The following is a 19,186-nucleotide window of genomic DNA, read 5'->3' as shown; positions in this document are numbered from 1 at the left end:
TAGAAGCAATGCATATGCATTTCAGAGGCTGTCTGCCGTGGTGAATCCGGCTGACATCGGTACGATGTGATCTGAATTGCCTTCCTGGCAGCTGGCTGGACTTTAAAGCCCTCCTCTGATAAGAGAGTAACAGTTCCTGACCAAAAAAGCTGAAATATAAAGTGACTATGGTAACTTTTGCATCAGTCCGTGTATACTGCTATTTTTTATTGTAATAAATTTGTGGAGGTGCTTTAATTTCCACTGTACCGCTTGGTCTGTGTTTTAATACTTCATGCTGTTTGCTTAAGGCAGCTCTTCTATTTTGCTAAGTAGTAGTCTTTATTTGTATTTTGATGATGGCAATCATAGCATTCTTTCCCTGTCTCAGCATACTTGGTGCAATTCTTAATGTTGAGATCAATAGCTTTGATTTTAGGTTTTTCTTCAAAATACATCCAATCACTTAAGGAGCAGACTCTGTATTTACTAGACGCAGTGACAAGACTCATTAATAAGTTATTCTGCTGAGTTATTTTATATATAAATGCTGCATCACTACCTGTACTGGACAAAAAAAGAAGCCCAGTCAGTGTTTTACCACTGCAGACAGCAGTAGCTTAAAAAGAAAAACCAAAGCCTTCATATGCACTTACATTTTCCTCAGGTAGAACTGTACTAAGACCATGTACAACTGTAATGTCAAGCATCACGTCCCTGTTGGATAGACATCCCTCCTCTGCCCAGCGCTATAGGCAAGAGCCAGTTTTGAAAAGAGGTTAATAAAAACCCCTGCAGCATCCCCTATAATACTGTACCAGCATACTGGTACATGCTAACTAATTAAATGGTATTTGTATGCATATGCTGTAATAAAATGTTATTATTCTGATCTACGTACTCATATATATAACATACTTCCCACAAATACTGCTATATATAGTGTGTCCATACATATACATAGCTGCAAAAGATCTCTTCCATCTATCAAAAAAAATATGAGATGTTTACTTCCAATTGCTCTAATTTAGCATTACGTGCCAGACAAATGCCACACATAATTTCATTAACAATATCTGTATGGAAGAGTAGTCACATTGATGACTTTGCCATGGCATGACAACGTACATCTGCAAAGCAAACAGATGCTGTGAATCTGCACCGTGCTGGGGCTTGGGGAGGAGGCTGAGGGGAAGCTGCAGCCGGCCCCACCACTAACTTTGCCCACAGACACTGATACAGCAAAGGAAAATGGCACCATCAAACCTGTCAGTATAGCGCTTATTTTATGGGAAACCTTAAAAGTGTCTGGAAAATGACATCAGATTAAACATCAATAGGAGGGAGGATGGAATAATCTAGCAAGAGTTTAATCCCTTTACCTAGGGCTCGTGCATGGTACTAACACATTTTATGATTCTAAGCAGCACCCAGAAGAAAAGATTCAGTCAAGGGCATCGTCAAATTGCAGCAGAATAATAAAGTTTGTCTGCCTCCGATAAGAGTTACTGCTGCATTACTGCTAACTAAAAAGAGGATTCTCTCCCGCACACACCTACAAACCTTCAGCCCTCCCACCCTCATTTGGCCCATAAAGCATTTAACAGGAATAGCTATTTTTAGAAAGGGTGAAATCTCAGCATACCTTCAAATCAAGTGCCTCCGACGTTCAGCAAGATCATTGCCGAGCGAGAGCTGCAGTCTGTGTCAGATTACAGCCTGGGAGAGAAAGGCGGCAGCGTCGGCAGCAGCAGCATCGGTGTGTTTGCACCGCGAGCGCTCGGGCTAGAAATGATTCATTAGTCGTCTGCAGGGAGGCAGGGTGGGAAAGAGAGCGCGAGCATCATCGGCCATGCCGCAGCTGCCGGAGCCTATGAGCGGCTCTGGCGCACACATCCGCGCACAAAGATGGCTTTCCCTACTTGTGCCGCTTTCTGTTTCGCGGAGTACGAACCCGACGGAGCAGCGGGGAGCAGGGATGGCAGCGAGGGTGTGTTTCGGTGCGGGGGGGCAAAGGGGGGAGGCGGGTGTTGGGAGATTTTATTTTACCTCCAAGTAATGCTATCGCAGGATCTTCTCGGTAGGTCATCTGTGGCCTACTGGCACGAACCAATGAACTGTAAATGTGAGCTGCAATTTTTTTTTTCCGCTCCCGAGCCTGCCCAATGGAAGGCTGAGAAACTCAAACGCAGAAGGGAATTAAGGCAGATTACCTGGAGCATCCTAACCATGCTGTCTTTACTCTTCTCAAGAAAGCTGGACACTATATATTCATACAAAACTTCTAACTATGCAACAACTACCTCCCCAGCAACTAGAAGAAGATGCTGTAAGGGGATACAGTGATACAGGGGAAGACTTTAAATAAATGAATATTTTTAAAATCTAGATTTAATCTTCTTTCCCCCCGTTTTTTCTCTTTTTTTTTTCCCCCCCCCAGCAGAGATGATCTGAATCACAGAATCTGAGCACTTTGGGAGTGCATTCACTATTACATAAGGAAATTATCAAGAAAAAAATTATCAAGAAAACATAAGAAGTTATGCTGAGCGGAACTTCTGTATTTTCCTTTCTGTATTTAACAGAGGAAGGAAATATCGCACTCTTAGGCATTATTTTAATGAATTCTGCTAAAGTATCTGCAGAAATACATCTCCCCATTTAATAATGTCTCCTCCTTATACCCCCTCAAATTAAATGTTCATGCAACTGAAACAGGCTATATTAATTTACCAATCCTTTTCAAATATCAGTCTTCTCTTCACAGTTTTACTAACAGACATAACGAGCAAGAGGAGGAGAATTTTCAGAAAAGTTTGGCATTAACAAAAGGAGCCAGATTTCCCCCAAAGTCTAACACTTTACGAAGTTGCAACGCACGGAGCGTACCCTGATCTCCAGGAGCTGTGAGCATCAGATGCTTCACTGGAAGGTGTCGAGAGCCATGGAAGAGGGAACTGTCAGATCATCTTCTCAAGTTTTGTCTTATCCAGATTTCCACTCCATTATAAATTTGAACCCCGAACCATGGTGTTTACTAACCAGCGAAGGAATCCTTCCAAAATGGCATGGGCCATATTTCTGGATATTCCAGTTGCCAACCATCAATCTATTTGATCTATTAAGATTGTTACTCCCGAAGATTTAGGAGCACTGAGTACCACTTGGATGAAAAGTATTTATCTTCAGAGGTTTAGAATTAAACTATGGTGCAGGTTATCACAGCGTGATCTTCCAGGTAACTGATTGCTTCTGAAAAATCTGTCCCTCATTATACAAATGAAACAGCTAAAACTCTGATCCCTGGCCCTGCAATATTGCCAAGAAAAAAAAAGAAAAAAGAAAGGAAAGAGTAAAAGGGTTATAGACAAAGTGCTTGTGGGCTTTCTTCCCTTGACACATTCTAGAAAGACTACAGGTTTCTGGGTGGAACATCCAACATCCAAAAGTAACATATCCAGGACCACTCTTCTTTGGTGCAAATTTCAGCCCCCGGTGACCCTCCCCGAGATTACTCACGACTGCAGCGGGAACAACAAAACTCTGATATTTTCAGGGAGAAAAGCTGTTCCTACTCAGGATCATATGTTCCTTCCCAGATTAGATTATGGCTTTGATCATAGGGCAAATGCACTCTTTTATAACGAGTTTGTGGCATAAATCATTTTCTTTTTTTTTTTTTAAGTCTAATTTTGGCAAGTTAGAATTTTTTTTTTGTCAGTTGAGGTACATGTAAGCTTCAAATCCAAATGTTTCTTCTGACTATGACTATATCAGCAGTTACCATACCGTGCTTCAGCAACAAATACAGATCTGCAGCATATGACACCAAGCGATACCAGAAGATTCCAGGTGACACATTTTGGGAATCTATCTTGCCTGGGCCGGGGACCAGATGAACATACCTGTTGCTTTATGTGCATTTGCTAAGCCAACTTGATACTTGAAAATAAGGAAGATCACTGTGGAATGGCATTATTAATGCATTACACTGAACCAAACCAACTCTTCTCATTCCTTTTCATAGATGGATTTAAAACATTTATGTCTGTAAATGGGTATGTGCGGATATATATATGTATAAAGTATGTCATAAACTTTCTGGAAATTGTGCTTTTAAAATATGGAAAATTATATTAATAAAGTCACTCTGAAAATAAAATAGCAACTATTTTTTTTAAAAAGCTATCAGCACGGATTTACTGCTATGAAGATTTAAAAACATATTCTTTACCTCAAGCAAACATTTAGAAACTCGAGTCACCAAAACTTGACATATTCAACTTGTTATGCCACTGCAGATGAGAACTCCCATTTTACTGGAACCGTGGTACGTTAGGACATTGTTAACATGAACAGTTCACTATTGGTAGTTTATATGACCAAATATCAGCACCAAGTATGATAATTTTTGCATGTTCAGGGCTGGATGCAGCTGCATTGATGATGGGCTGCCGGTAACTAGGATGCACATGTAACAGTGCCACGGGGAGAAGAAGGGGAGTTACAGTTCTGTATGCCAGGCCAAGATATTCCCCTGGAAAAATAATCCCAATATAATGATCCTACCTTGTGACAGACAGTTTTCTTTAGAAAAAGAGATAAAACATAAGACATGTTTCTGTATAAGACAGGGCTCTGTGAAATGCCAGTTTAACTACGTAACCTTCCACAGGCTGTGACGAATTTCACGTTCTTTCTGGTCTTTCTGAATTACACGAAACAATTATTTAAAATGCATCCTAAAAGATTAATCTACCTCTCAGCACCCTTAAGATGAAAACTGGATCTTGCAGCGTGTCTTTTCAATAGAACAAGCCAAAACGATGATCAACCCTTCCCTTCCTGATTTTGCTTTGTACGGTGAGGTAGGCTGAGGAAATCCTCCAGGAGCTCACCTTGCCCGCCGCCCAGAGCCACGCGGGTTCCCCGCCGCGGATGGACAGCTGCCTCTGAAGCCACAACAGCTCCTTCTGGGATTGTTTCAGTAACTCCTCCGTGTCGCCCGGTTTCTGCCCCATCAGCCCTTCCTGCACAACAGAAAATTGTCAGTTTCTGTTTTTCTCGAGTATGTGATGATGGTAACATATGATTTGCCGTAGCTGAATTTCTAGCTAAACAAGAACACCTGCTTTAGCAACATATCTATATTCATGCATGCGACTTTTTGTGCTTAATTTAATAATCCTCTGCCACCTAAAAAGCAAGAAGTCTCTTCATAGCATCAGCAGCACAACATCCTACACTTTGAGTATCCGAACGCTTCACGCTGAGTAAACTTCCTCTGACTATTAATCAAGCCAGGTTAGGGTCAGGTAGAAAACAACACGGGCATTTCCAGCCTTTGGGAACAGTAAGAAGTTCTTCGTAAATATGTTGCTCTCACAAAGGGTTCAGAGATGCTGCTGGTGGGGCACAAAATTAGTGCAACACAATGCTGAGAGAATTTGATGTCAGTATAGTAATTAAAAAGTATAGGAATGCCACTTAGTAATCCAAAGTACAAGTTTATAACCTTAGCAAAAGTATTATCACCTTAGTAAAAGCTAAAGCAGGAGCTCATGAATTCAGACCCAAACTCTCTTCTAGACTTGATAACTTACAAAATGTTTAATATCAATAAGCTATCTGTTTGGATGAAAACTGGGCAGAAAAACATTTTTTGCCCCCTTGGTTTTAACAGCTCTATGAATAAACTATATTCAACGTAACTGTTTACCAGCCCGGTTAGACAGGATGAACAGAACTGGATTGTTACCCACCCTCAGGCATCCCAGCTGATTTCTGAGCTCTTCGCACTCCACTCGCAGCAGCCCAATCTCCAGATGTTTTGTACTCTCGGATCGTTTGTTTTTATTTTGCAGATGCTGGGCCTTGACATTGACAAAGTGCATTTTCTGCTGTAGAGGAAGCGTTCTGGTAATTGCTTTTGTGGTGACAGCAGCGTTATTGGATGACAATGTAAATAAAGTTGAAGGGCTGACATTCTGGTAAAGAGAAAAAATGTTTTTCACGTCATTTTTGCTAAAGCTGTGCCTGAGGGAAAGAGTATAATTCAAATTCTTTCAAAAGTCGTACCATAAGTGCATTATTTGAAAATTTTCTTCTTCAGAGCTTTCATTCAAACAGTAAGTGAGCAAGAGACAATCTCACTTGATCAATCACCAGCAAAGAGATAGGGATAACAAAAAGAAATGAAAAACAGAAAATTTCTTCTTGTGTATTTTGTTTCTTCATTTAGTGGATGCCAGCCAGCCATGATCGCTCTGACTGTACAGATATCAGCGTATTTACCACTTGATGGCAACATCGTGCTGCTGCTTGGCCACTGCTCCTGGTCCTTCACTCAGGACTGCATCACACGGCTAATGAAGAAATTAAGTCAGCGTGATCAAAACGGAAATTTCCCTTCGTCGAATCTATTTCTTCTGGCTTTTTCTAACCAAAATAATCTAGATATCGCTATATATGGAAAATGCACAAAAGGTATTATTCTGTGCTGGAAATCAATGTTTGAGTACCCCCATCAGCTATCCAGATCTCATTGTTTGTAACATTTCACCACGTGTTTCAAAATCTGCTATCACTGAGTAAAACATAGTTATGTTATCCTTTATGTTAATTCTACATACTCAACAATTAATATACAAAGGCAGACCCATTTAAAGCTCTTTCATTTTAAAATTAAGCTCAAACTAAGTCAAGAAATGAAAAAGCTGACTTCTTGTGGCCTGCTCGCAAGAACACCCGTTCCAGTCTGGTATTGCCACTTACAACCAGTACGTCATTTGAGCAAGTTACTAATTTTTCAACACAGTCTACGTGTATGATCAGCTTGGTGTAGCTTTAATAGAGAAAAAACAACTTGCCCCAACCCGTGTCATATTCAGCTAAGAATATTAACGTGGTTGAAAACTGACATTATAATATGAGATTGTGTAGGATTTTACTTACAGCAGAGTGAAACATTCTTTTAGTTATCACTTTGCTTAGAAGAAGAGATAATTTCTCAAATATTAAACAACCTGAAAGAGATATGTATTTCATAAAAATGTAAATGTGTCCCCAAGTGAGTCACCTCAGCAGATACTATATTTTAACAGCAACCTGAAATACTGCTGTAGCTGTCAAATTACATATTTTAAGTTGGATTGTTCAAACATTTATAGAAATTCTTCGTGCTGCAATGTGATGTGTCTACCTTGGCTGGCAGCCCGATGCCCACCCAGCCACTCTCTCACTCCCAGTTCTCAGCAGGTTGGGAGGGAGAAAATGAGGTGAGGAAGCTCATGGGTTGAGTTAAGACAAGGAAATCATCATTTACCATCACAGGCAAAACAGATTCGACCGGGGAAAAATTAATTTCATTTATTGCCAATTAAAATAGATATAGGTAGTGAGGAACAAAGACAAAAATTAAAATACCACCTTCCCTCCGTGCCTTTCCCTGACTCAACTTCACACTTTCCTTCCCAACGGCTCCACGTTCCCCTCCAGGAAAAAAGTCTGCTCTGGAGGGGTCACAGCGTGGAGATCTGCTCCCCATGGCCTCTCCATCACGGGGGGACCCTGGAGATCTGCTCCCCATGGCCTCTCCCTCACGGGGGGACCCTGGAGGTCTGCTCCCCATGGCCTCTCCATCATGGGGGACCCTGGAGATCTGCTCCCCATGGCTTCTCCATCATGGGGGGACCCTGGAGGTCTGCTCCCCATGGCCTCTCCATCATGGGGGACCCTGGAGATCTGCTCCCCATGGCCTCTCCATCACGGGGGGACCCTGGAGATCTGCTCCCCATGGCCTCTCCATCACGGGGGGACCCTGGAGGTCTGCTCCCCATGGCCTCTCCATCACGGGGGGACCCTGGAGGTCTGCTCCCCATGGCCTCTCCATCATGGGGGACCCTGGAGATCTGCTCCCCGTGGCCTCTCCATCACGGGGGGACCCTGGAGATCTGCTCCCCATGGCCTCTCCATCATGGGGGACCCTGGAGATCTGCTCCCCATGGCCTCTCCATCACGGGGGGACCCTGGAGATCTGCTCCCCATGGCCTCTCCATCACGGGGGGACCCTGGAGGTCTGCTCCCCATGGAGCTGGGGGGACGCTCTGCCTCGGCACCTGCAGCTCCTCCTCCTCCTCCTCCCCCTGCTCAGCCCTGGGTGCTCCCAGGGCCATTTCTCACACTTTTTTCCTCACTCCATGCCACATTTTTCACTTTCTTAACAGTGTGTTCCCAGCAGCAGCACCAGCCCGGCCGAGGGGCTCAGCTGTGCCCCACTCAGGGCTGTTGGAACCATCTGGAACCGGCCGTGTCCTCACGGAGGCCCCTCCAAGCCCCCCCCCCCCCAGCACCCGGGCACAGACCCCCACCCATACATGCATTTAAAATACATTCCAGCAATACAATCCCATACCCTCTGCCGAAGCCACCAGCGTCCTGCACCCCCAGCGCACAGCAGGCCCCAGCCCCACAAAGAGTCTCTGGTGAGGGGGCTGTTAAGTCACCCAAAGGAGGTGCAGCTGTGCCAGCAGGGCCCCTTCCAGCTCACCTCTCTTTCTTAAAGCCAAAAAGGCTCCAAATCTCGAACGATAAAAACTTTACTGCCCCAAACTGGAATACTGGCAGATTTTCACAAATAGATCCTGACACTGACCTCAAACGAGTAAATCAGGTGTTACTTTCCAGCAAATGCATTTTCCATGCTCCGAAACAATCCATTTTGTCATGAATGAAAAGAGCTCGAAAAACTGAATCAGACTGGGGTGTGTTATATCTACTAAATCTGCACATGAATATTTAACAGGCAAGTTTCTTCTATTAAGCATTAAACTGTTGAGTAAATGATACAGTAAAAAGTCCGAGAGTTGCCAAACACTTAAGTGTTTATCGATTATTTTAAAGCAATTTTTATCGTGTTTGTATCTACTGAAGGAAGAAGCATTGAAAGCTCTGGAGAGCGGATCCATTAGCGAATAGAAAAGACGAAGCAGAGTAGATATCAGATAAAGTTCCCTATCGCTCATGCACCCTGAAGTCGCTGGAAAAGCAGTTTTCTCTGTAATAAACGGGGTGGTCCGTCCTGGTCACAAGGGCATCCTCAAGTTATCTTCACTGCTTCCTTCCCCTATGCTTTTTGGAAAGGTGTGGACCCCCCTCTTTTGCAAGCCTCCTGGTGCAAATGCATATGCTGGAATCAAGACAAAAGGAATTGAACATCAGTGTACAATTTTTTTACTGGGGGATTGCTTCGAATTGTCCGATATTTTAAATTGGATATCTTACAATGAAAGCAGTAGATAACTGTAATCAGAAGAGTGAAAAAGAAAAGAGAAATCATAGCGGTGCAGTCCTGTAGCTGGTTAACATTCAAAGCATAACTCCTAAAACTGCGAAGAGTTGATGTGTGCTGGACCATAAAACCAAAACATACATCTCCGGGAAGCAAAACGTGAGATAAATGTCGGTGTTTGGGTGCCAGGGAGGGTGCAGACAGTCGTTCCATGCAGTCGCTTCTGACTCCTGTCAACGCTGTCACAGCTGTTTCAGCAATTGGCAGTAAAGCCACTGGGAGATTTCCGAGCATGCAACACTCACCTTGCTCTTCTTAGCACTTGTTGAGTTATTTCTCTGCTTGCTTCTGCCCTCAGGTCTGCATTGTGGGGACTTTTCAGCAGTTTGTTTTGTTTTCTTGTTGCCCTTTTCGGACTGTGGAACAAAATTCATCAACAGCTCATTAAAATAGATCTTAAATACATTTGCATGGTAAAGCACAAGTTTCAAAGTATACACTGGAAGCTCAAGAGGGTTAATGGAAAAATTTAGAGGTGGCATTTGGTCACCAGCAGAGGATGGGACATCTCTGGTCCCGTGCTTGGTGCAAATGCTACGGAACGGGAGACCCGATACCGCTGCAATCCGCCCCATAAGTAATGTCATTAGGAGCAATTTGTTCCTTGCATGGCGTTTTGTCTCTGTCAATCTCAGGAAGAATCTCGTGTGGGGTTTATGGAGCAGATGGATAAAGCAGCAGGGATATAAGTAGCAGGTAGTTAAGTGGTAAATGGCACTGCTTCATCAGATTACTGAGTCAGAAGAGGGCACTTTCTGCTACACCCCTGGAATTAAGTAGGATAAAGAAGCACACAAAGAGGGACCTTTGTTCCTTCTGCTGTTACTCATGTCATACCGAATGACAGGGTGCAGAATAAATATGCAGCATTATTCTAAGTGTGCTAGAGATTTCCGCGCTGATTCCTTTTTTGAATTTCAAGGTATTGCTGAAATCACATGTTGATTTTACAGTATGCTACACTCAATGTAAGACAGTCTGGTCTCCTGGAGCTTACAAACCTCAATAAACAACCTAAAGCAGTTGGGGAATTGGCCTCACACCATGTTGCTCAGTTCGAGGTAGTTCGATCCTCTTTCTTTTAGGAAAGTTGGTCTCTCTTTTCTCTGCTTGTGGATGTTTAAGGGAAATTTCACAAGGCCGTTTCCTGTTGTCTGTGTGCTGTCTATAAGCACTGACGAAGCAGCTGCTTTTTATTTCTTTTTTAAATGTTACATAACATCTAATCTTGGATAACCAAGACCACTCCCGGAGGGTAAACCAAGTGACTGAGATCTGTTTTTCCGAACACCACTACCCTGATTTTCATCCTTTCTGTGCTGCTGGTGAGTCAGACTGTCTCTGTTTGGACAGAATGACTTGTCATTTTGTACCATTCAAGACGCGGATTTCATATTTGAGAAACGTTGAACCTTGCAATACCAACCAAGAAGCTGTATTCAGAAAAGGAAGTTTAGAATCTCTTCTTTTGTCTAATCAGCCCTCAAAATAATCTAATTACCCACCAGCGGAAGATGGTAGGAGGAAAAAGAAACAAAACGAACAGCAGTGAATTCATTCTAATAAAGCAGATAACTGCTTGGGATTGAAAATAAACCTTTTACGTAGCTGTTCCGCAGTTAGTGTGAACCAGAGGTGGTCACTAGAACTGCTCGTGCCACAGACACCGACCATCTGTCGCTGATTTAGCTCTGGTGACTTCTGCTATGGGCCAGGATGACTGGGAGCAACCCACGAGTCTTTCCTGAGAAATTAAACCAGTGTCCCCTCTCCCATATTCTCTGGTTTTTTCCTGTTTTCAGCCGGTGTCCCACTGGTGGGAACCCACCACATCTGAGGAGACGCTGAAACTGGAGGGGCAGCAAACGTACATGACAAATGCCAACGTACTCGAGAGGGAAGAGCACAGGGGGCTACACACAAGGAAACTTACTACATGTGAAATAAAGAGTTTTGATGTAGATTAGACGTTTAAACAAACAAAACAAGTAATTGCTAGACCCTGAATGAAATCACCTCTGTAAGGCCAGTTGGTACAGCAGTTGAGTATGAATACCATTCCTTCGTTACTTCAGTTCACCACCGTACCTGGGTAACACAACCAGATTAAAATAGAAGCAAAACTGAAGGAGCTCCTGGCTGGAACCTGATGCAGATGGAGCCAGCACAGCTGGACGTGAGCGGCAGTGGGAGGGCAGAGGGGACATGGTGCTGGTGCCACCAGGAGCCACCAACACCCCCGGCCACCGCCCCGAGCAACAGCAATAGCGAAGCTTTGCTCAAGGGGACCTTCCGTTTGCCAGCCTTGCGCGCACCTTCGTTTTCCCTTTCTGTTCCTGTCTCACCGCCCAAGAGCAGAGGAAGAAACGAGAGAGCCCTTTCCCCTTCTAAGCTCTCATTCCCAAACCAGCGAGGTCTGGGAAACCTCACTGCCTCCTCTTGGAGCTCTCAGATTTCTCTCAGACTGTAACAAAATCATTCATTTTAATAAGAACGTTACATATTCATTTTTTTTCTTTAAATAACCATTCATTTTAATAAGAACGTTACATATTCATTTTTTTTCTTTAAATAACCACTACTTTACAGAAATTCTTCAGTTTTTATTTTTCTTTCATATGTTACTATATTGTGTTGTGGTGCTACGTATTTCGGTATGTAAGAACAGAACTTTTAAAGCTGTAACAGATGGCAATGAAACAGCTCCCCTTTAATCACAGAAAACATATTTTAATGCAATTAAAATAATTTCACATTTACTTTCCTAGTACTAAACGATAGGGAAGTCAACGAGGGCACTTATTTATATCTGTGTAGGATAAAAAGGATGCTCAATCGAAACCCAAGAAAAGCATCCTGACCTACAAGCCTATGAGTCATCCTGCATAGCACATGCTGCCTATAGCTTAGCAACGAACCCATTTAGATGAGAAAAAACATGGAGAGCAAATATATCGTCTAAAACCAACTCTTGTATATGGATATGTGAACCCAGTTGGATTATGGGGGAATGTAAAGACTTTGCGTTGATTTTCTTCAAACTCAGTTGAAGTTTACAGTAACTTCTCTTATATCTAGGGTTTAAAAAAAATACACCAGCTGTAATTAAAAATTGCTGAATTTTATCATCCTGTGATTTTATCTGTTTTCTTTCTAAAACCGATTTGTTCCGCGGCTTTATTTGCCTCATGCTGGAAGGAAAACCAGACACAAAAATACACTAGGGGAAACTGTATAAATGGGAACTCTGACAAAAGCCTTATAAATAGCTTCAAAGCCAAGTGTGCGCAGCTGTCCCGCTCTGGGCCGTCTGTCCAGCCTGTCCTCGGGGGTTTCAACCTGCAGGCACAGGGCAGGATGACCGTAACCTAAAATTAGCCTCTGAAATTCACACTTCAGTTCAGAAATACCCATCACACAGTATCCTGCTGAGCACTATTGAAGGCTTTCTGTAGAAACTTGCTGTAGCTCTTCTAATAGCTCTGAACTGAATTTCAGGTGGACTTTTATTTAAATCTTGCCATCAGTAACTATTGAGGAACTGCGTAAATACGTGGTGAGAAATAGCTTTCTGTTGTAGGAGCAGGCTAAATGTGCTGTTCTACACATGCAAATTAATTTATTTAAAAATAAATGTAGCACTTGGTAGGCAGCATAGGAAGCAGCAAATTTTTTGTGGGGACATGAAAAGGAGCTATGATTATTTTAACAATGAATGCATATCCTACAATATACATCTTATTATAACGTCTTCACATTGTTCCTTTATACGACAATTTAAAAAATAATGCTTATTTTAAACATTCGCTTATAAGCCCACCCCTCAAAAAAACCCAAAACCCAACAAAACCACCAACCAAACAAAAACAAAAGAAAAATACTCACAACCAACTCAGGCAAGTTTGCAGACAAGTATTGTCACATCCTGGACTGGAAATGGTTACTCACCGCTTTGTCTTCCTCTTGTCCTTTAGTCAAGGGTTTATCTACTTCTGCAAATGATTGATTTGCCTTGGGGGAGCCCAGTCCAGAAGAACGGTGATGCAGATCGTGACTGGTGGCCTTCTGCAAGAGACGGAAAGTGGCGTGAGAGCATCTTATCTCCCTAGAGAGAAGCCTCAATTGCCTTACAGGACTTGTGACTTTTCAGCAAGTCAGCCAGCACCGTTTCACTAGTTACAGCTTTGAGGTATCAGACGTAATACTTGGATATTTCATCTTTCCTTTCCATACGCCTTTGTTTCCTCCATCTCTTTCAAAACATTCATGCCCTATCTTGCATCTTTAACTCGAACTTTGGAGATGCTGAGTGGGTATCCTGACAGGCCTGTGAAGAAAACCGCCTTTTGCTTTCTCCTAAGACGGCTTTTCGAAGGACTTCCAAGATATTGCCCCGCAGAAGGAAGCGTGGCTCCAAGCTCCCCTTTTCCTCCAAGGAGTTTTATTGCAGATGACCAGCAGAGTGCTTTTGAACCTTGGAACCAGCACTTTTAGCAAGACGGCCTCCCAGACCTTAGGTAGATATTGTGAGATAATAGGTTGAACTCATTAAAAGCTGCAGCACCGCGTGGTTCTTTTTGGAGAGCAAGTACCTTCCTGTCAGCACCTGGAGATCCTCCACCCAATGGAGACGGTGAAGTGGTTTATATCCAGTAATAATAGATTGTTCTTACTTTGGTATTTGTAACAGCTGTGTACAATGTCCCTACAACAAGGCACTGTGTGCCAGCTAAAGGCAGAGTCAGACAGAGCGCATCTTAGAGCTTCACGAGTTTGAGAAAGGGAGTCATCCCCCTCCCATCCGGAATTGGAACAGAGCTAAATAACATTTTCTTAGGCCAGCAGTCTGAATGAATAATATCAGGCAAACCAAAATGCTGTGCATCAACACCTTGCAACATATTCTGGGGTTTTCTTTAATTGTATTTAAAAACTAAAGGTAAATTTCTACTCATATACTTGGTATTTCCGACAGTTTCAGAATGGGCTAGTCTGAGGGCTGCAAGCGTTGCCCTCAAAAGGAGATTGCGCTTCCCATTTGCCTTCGTGTTTTGTTCTGAACCGCAGGCACAGTGACCCAACCTGACATGAGGAAGCCTGGAGCAGATTTCAGGAGCAATCTCTGTACAGAGCATCACGTCTCTCCTCGATTATGAAAGAGCTCAAGAGTGAAAAGACACCAGACGCAGCTACGAATCAGGTGAGCCGCGTTTCTAGGCGAGAAGCTGGTATCAAGCTTTCACCACAGGGAATCCATAGACTGCGCAGTCTCAACAGCATTTTGCAAAAGACTATTTTAAAAATCCATTAAAAAGTGATTTAAAGGAAAGTATTTCTGCAAACAACATCTAAACCAGACAAAGCCCACTGAGTTTTGAAATTCAGTGTTCTTTTATCGTGAAAACACATCCAACAATAAAACATAGAATGCATGGGGAAACTGAGACTTGAAACAGAAGAAGCAAGGTCTCTTTCCTGGCTACACACTCCAGAAATTTAGTACAGAACCAATGATTCAGTCTCAAAAGAAAAATCACTTCCCTTATGTACAATCATGGGTCAGGCACCAAGCCACTGAGCCATGGAGGCCCAATTCTGACCCTTATGTTTAAGTAACAGCTAAAGGACAGGTTAAGAGAAGTTATTCCTGCACCATTTGTACCGAGGAATTCAATCAGCAGCGTGACTGCTCCTACCGAGCCCCACAAAGAGCTTCTGCCTCACGGCTTCTGAGGAGCTGGTGTCTGCAGGATACAAATTAAGAGATTCACCCCGAGGATGCGAGCTCGCTAATCTGGATTGCTCCTTTAACACCCTTCCCGGCGCCCGACCGCAGCCTGTACTTGTGTTACGCGCTTCAGAAGGGCAGAAAATGTGCTTTCTGCGGTTAACAGAAGGAAAAGGGCTGGGGGAATTAGCCCATTTAAATTAGGATTGTGCTTGCTGGCACGATAGATTAACGCACGAATTATTGATCTTGGGAACCGCAGGTTTAAGTCGGCATCACAGGCAGGCCTGAGCCAAGTGCCTTTGCAGCTCACGGGAGCGTTGCTCTGAATTTCAACGAGAGAGGCTGTAAAAGCCTCTCCTTCAGCAGACAACAAGTCCAGTAATGAAACTAGATTGCAGCAGCTCATTTGTACATGTACAGGTATTTCAGAAGCTCACTTAGCTGTCTCTCTATTCATATTTACTTGTAGTCTTCCCTACTATTTAACTGCATTATTTTTAGATTTATTTCATAGCAACCATGTGAAACCCAAGACTATATTTGCTTATAAGCCTGTTGAACTTTTAATTCCTACCGTGTTCTAGAATGGTCCCGTGTTATATGTTTTAAATACGCTCCAGGAAAATTAAAATATACTCCTCGTCACGCTGCCTACTTGCCTGGAAGGAGCAGGAGGCAGGCAGGGGACCAGCCGCCCTCCGCGGCATCTCTTGAATTCAAGTCAGTGGGAAGATTCCTACGGGAGTTGATGTGACACTAAATAAATTGCCAGCCATAGTGGAACAGGAACTCCTTCCAGCCCTCTCTGAGGTTAAGGTTTTCGTTCCTCATTTCTGATCAGGGACAACACCATCAGGCACCGTAACCTGGCGTCACTGGAGCGACGCTTCGTGGCTGCGCCGAGCGGGACAGAAGCTGCATCTCCTCGGGGACTCTCCACCCTTCGGCAATCCTAATGACGTGCTTAAGAGCTGTCTGGTTTAGCAGCAAGTTCACAAGTGCGCATGAAAATACTGGCGAAATTTTTATTAGCTACCGAAATGCTAATGATGCTCTTAATTTCTGACACCCAAATGAGTAAGGCCCGTTTAAAGAACTTACGTTTGAAACAAAACTCTCATGACTCCCCAAATGAAAATAAACTGTGAGTCAGGCTTCACCTCCAATAAGATAAATGCTAACAAAAACCTTACCAGACTATGGTAAAACTAGAGTAGTGCTCCTATAATGCCATTAATAGGCTCAGCTTTATTTGACCCAGAATTTATTTTGTTCCACATCCCATTGAAGCAGCCTGAAAAGCCTCCTATTCCCATCAAAGTGAGCAGGTGATTCCCTTGTGACAAGGGACGCCCAGAGGGACGGCCCGTACTTGTGCATTACAAACTGCCGGGACATTTTTCTGCACAAAAATGTGCAAAGAGAACATAGAGGAAATTGTAGAGCAACACTCTGAATTATTGAAAGGCTAGCTATGCAGAACAAACATAATTAAAGGGTCTCATTATCTTCTAAATAATCATTGTAAATAATGCTTTAGATAATTACTTCATTAGTTCTCAAAACACTGGCTTTTATTCTCCTCTGAGATTCCATGCACTAACTCTGCTCTGAATCATTTGCCAAAAGGGAAAATCAAAAGCAGAGTAAGTGTGTGAGCTGGAATGCAATGTGTACTTGTATGAAAGGATTTAAACTCAGGATGGTTTGAATTTTTTTTTTTTTTTGCACATTTTCAAAAGGTTTAAAGCCTTTTTTTTTCCATGTATGTATTTTTTCCTTCAGATTGCTTTCTGCTGCAGTACGGTCCCTTTGCTAGCAGCTCTATTTATCCATTTAAAGATGGTTGACAGCAACGTGGATAGAACCGAGATTAGTCTATATCACGGATGACTGTCCTTAACTAAACACACATATTGGCATTTTTCTTCGCTACAAATACCATGGGGTAGATTCAATAATAGAAGAGACTATGCCCAAAGTCCATCAAAGAAATCAAGTTACTAGAGGAAAAGGGTGAGTCTACAGAGCACGTTAACAATCGTCCAAACGTTTAGTGAGACAAGGCACGGTAGACAAATCAGTAACGTTTGAAAGTGAGAAAAGGGAATTAATTGTCACAAAGGTGATTACGGAAATCTCGAAAAGGGAGAAGAGCGGCAGCCATAAACCTGGAGAGAACTGCAACACGTTTCGCAGAGATGCATATTTCTTTTTTTTTAAATCAACTCACGCTGGTGTCAGAAGCAAGCAGCAAGTTTTAGGGCATTTAAGTTCAAAGAGGCGACCCGGATATACTGAAGTTATTTAAGTTAATGGACATTATGTAAACATTTTTTTGCGGCTAGAAAGCAAACATTATGCAAATATGCATGACTAGACTGAGATGTGCCCTGACACAACGCTGTGATATGTAAAGATTGAAGTAAGAAGCATTAAATAGATTATATTATTGCAAAATTCAGAAGGCTGTCCTAAAGATGTTTCTAGGCATAAATGAATCACCATCAAAAAAACCCAGAAAAAATGAATCCCAGAAATTTGTTTCTAAACCCTGTATTTTTTTTTTAAGAAAAAATACTGAAGAGTATAGGGGAAAGGCATCTCATTCTTTCTCCAGTCTTTCCTTCACTGTCAGAAGCTAGAAGTTCACAGCAAGAGTGAACCAGATTTCTAAGCAAGTCAGACTATCACTCTATAAAAGATGCAGGTGAAAGGGACCAATACTGAACTCAAATTGGTTTGAATTTTTACTCACCTGCGTGCAAATTGGTCCTTCCTTTTAACCAGAAGCAACCCAATTAATTTCCATGCCAATAGGAGGCATTAGCCCATTACGAAAAAACCAAAAATAAAAAAAAAAAAAATGCAGCCAATAAAAGCAATCATTCTTTACAATACATAAACAGAATTATTTCATGTTTACTTACCATTTCTGTAGAATTCCTTTTGTAAACACCTTTATTGCAGAAGTACTTTTATTCTTCAGAACTCAATTACAAGCGCTTACAAAGGCTCTTTGTATGGCAAGGGCTCCCCGGGAAGCACTTTGGGGCAGGAGGACTCGGAGCAGCCGCAGGAGCCCGTTCAGCGCGGGACACGAGGACCGAGCCCGGCACAGGCTCAGCACAAACGCCGCGGCTGTTTCCAGGAGCCGCATACAAGCCCCATGAACACATCACGGCAAATTTAACATCGGGTAACATAAGACTTTAACCCCTCCGCCGAAAAGAAAAAAAAAAAAAAGGCAACAAAGAAACCTCAGCACCCCACATCCAAACTGTTCTCTTACAACTACATTAATCGCGACTGCCTGAAAGGGTGTTTTGTTTTGTTTTTTAAATAGTATTATTTTTATACATAAAAACATCCTCACAGGCAGCAGTTCCCTCATTTCCTTTTGTCTTCTAAATTTTATTTATCAGGCTTGTATCCACCAAAACTCACGCAGCGCTACGCTAAGCAAATCCCACACTGTCCAGCAACGTCTGTTCTGGGTTTTATACCACAAAGAGAAGCAGAATAAAGACAAATTAGTTTTTTGAAACAGCTTCGGTTCATTCTGTTGAATTAATCTATCTTCATATTTGGTGCTTTTTGCACAGGTGAGAAGCAGCAGAGATTCCTACACTTACAGATCACCCGAGCGTTTTGGTTGTATCGATCTTTCTAGGAACAACCATTGAACATTTTCCCTGTGCTAAGATCTTCCTTTCTTGGTTTGCCTTTATTGGACAAATTCGCCTTATTAATTGTGAAGTTCAACATTCCCACTCCTATCCAATTTTCCCAATACCACCAAAAAATATCTAACTAAGCATAACTGCTCGATTATCTCCCGGTTCATCATTAGCTGCCCAACTGCCGAGCGCTTCGCCACCAGCTCTGCACATCCCCGTGGTGTGGGGCTGCTCAAAGTTACGACCATTTATTTCTGTACCAAAACAAACTAAACCTTGGGCGTTTTTTCCTCAAGACTTCTCCAAAAAACTGGGGGAGGAAGATGCTGTCAGAACATCAATCTAACCTGAACTTAAACATCGGCACAGAGGGGGCGACTCCAGCGACCAGCCGTATATCAGAACTCCGAGTCCACTCCGGATTCCCAGTTCTGCGGTAGGACGGAA

General features: G+C 42.7%; 1 protein-coding gene across 12 annotated transcripts in view; it reads right to left on the bottom strand.

Annotated features, from left to right (window-relative positions):
- RIMBP2 (RIMS binding protein 2) overlaps positions 1–18,180 on the bottom strand; it is a 127,568-nt gene extending 109,388 nt beyond the window's left edge. For 6 of the 12 annotated variants that reach the window (XM_065646739.1, XM_065646741.1, XM_065646740.1 and 3 more), the window contains exons 1-5: positions 17,990–18,177; positions 13,277–13,393; positions 9,574–9,684; positions 5,742–5,966; positions 4,878–5,009 (exon numbers count right to left, since the gene is read on the bottom strand). In XM_065646739.1, coding sequence (XP_065502811.1) covers positions 4,878–5,009; positions 5,742–5,966; positions 9,574–9,684; positions 13,277–13,393; positions 17,990–17,992 — 588 coding nt within the window. In that variant the 5' untranslated portion in view covers positions 17,993–18,177. Of the gene's footprint in view, positions 1–4,877; positions 5,010–5,741; positions 5,967–9,573; positions 9,685–13,276; positions 13,394–17,989 lie in introns of all 12 variants that reach the window. The other 6 variants (XR_010607112.1, XM_065646742.1, XM_065646743.1 and 3 more) reach the window with 2 other exon arrangements.
- Positions 18,181–19,186: the final 1,006 nt, after the last annotated feature.

This window comes from Caloenas nicobarica, chromosome 16 (genome assembly GCF_036013445.1).
Source record: "Caloenas nicobarica isolate bCalNic1 chromosome 16, bCalNic1.hap1, whole genome shotgun sequence".
Taxonomy (NCBI): domain Eukaryota; kingdom Metazoa; phylum Chordata; class Aves; order Columbiformes; family Columbidae; genus Caloenas; species Caloenas nicobarica.
Note: the sequence above shows the minus strand (reverse complement) of the source record. Positions and strands in the feature narration are given on the sequence as shown.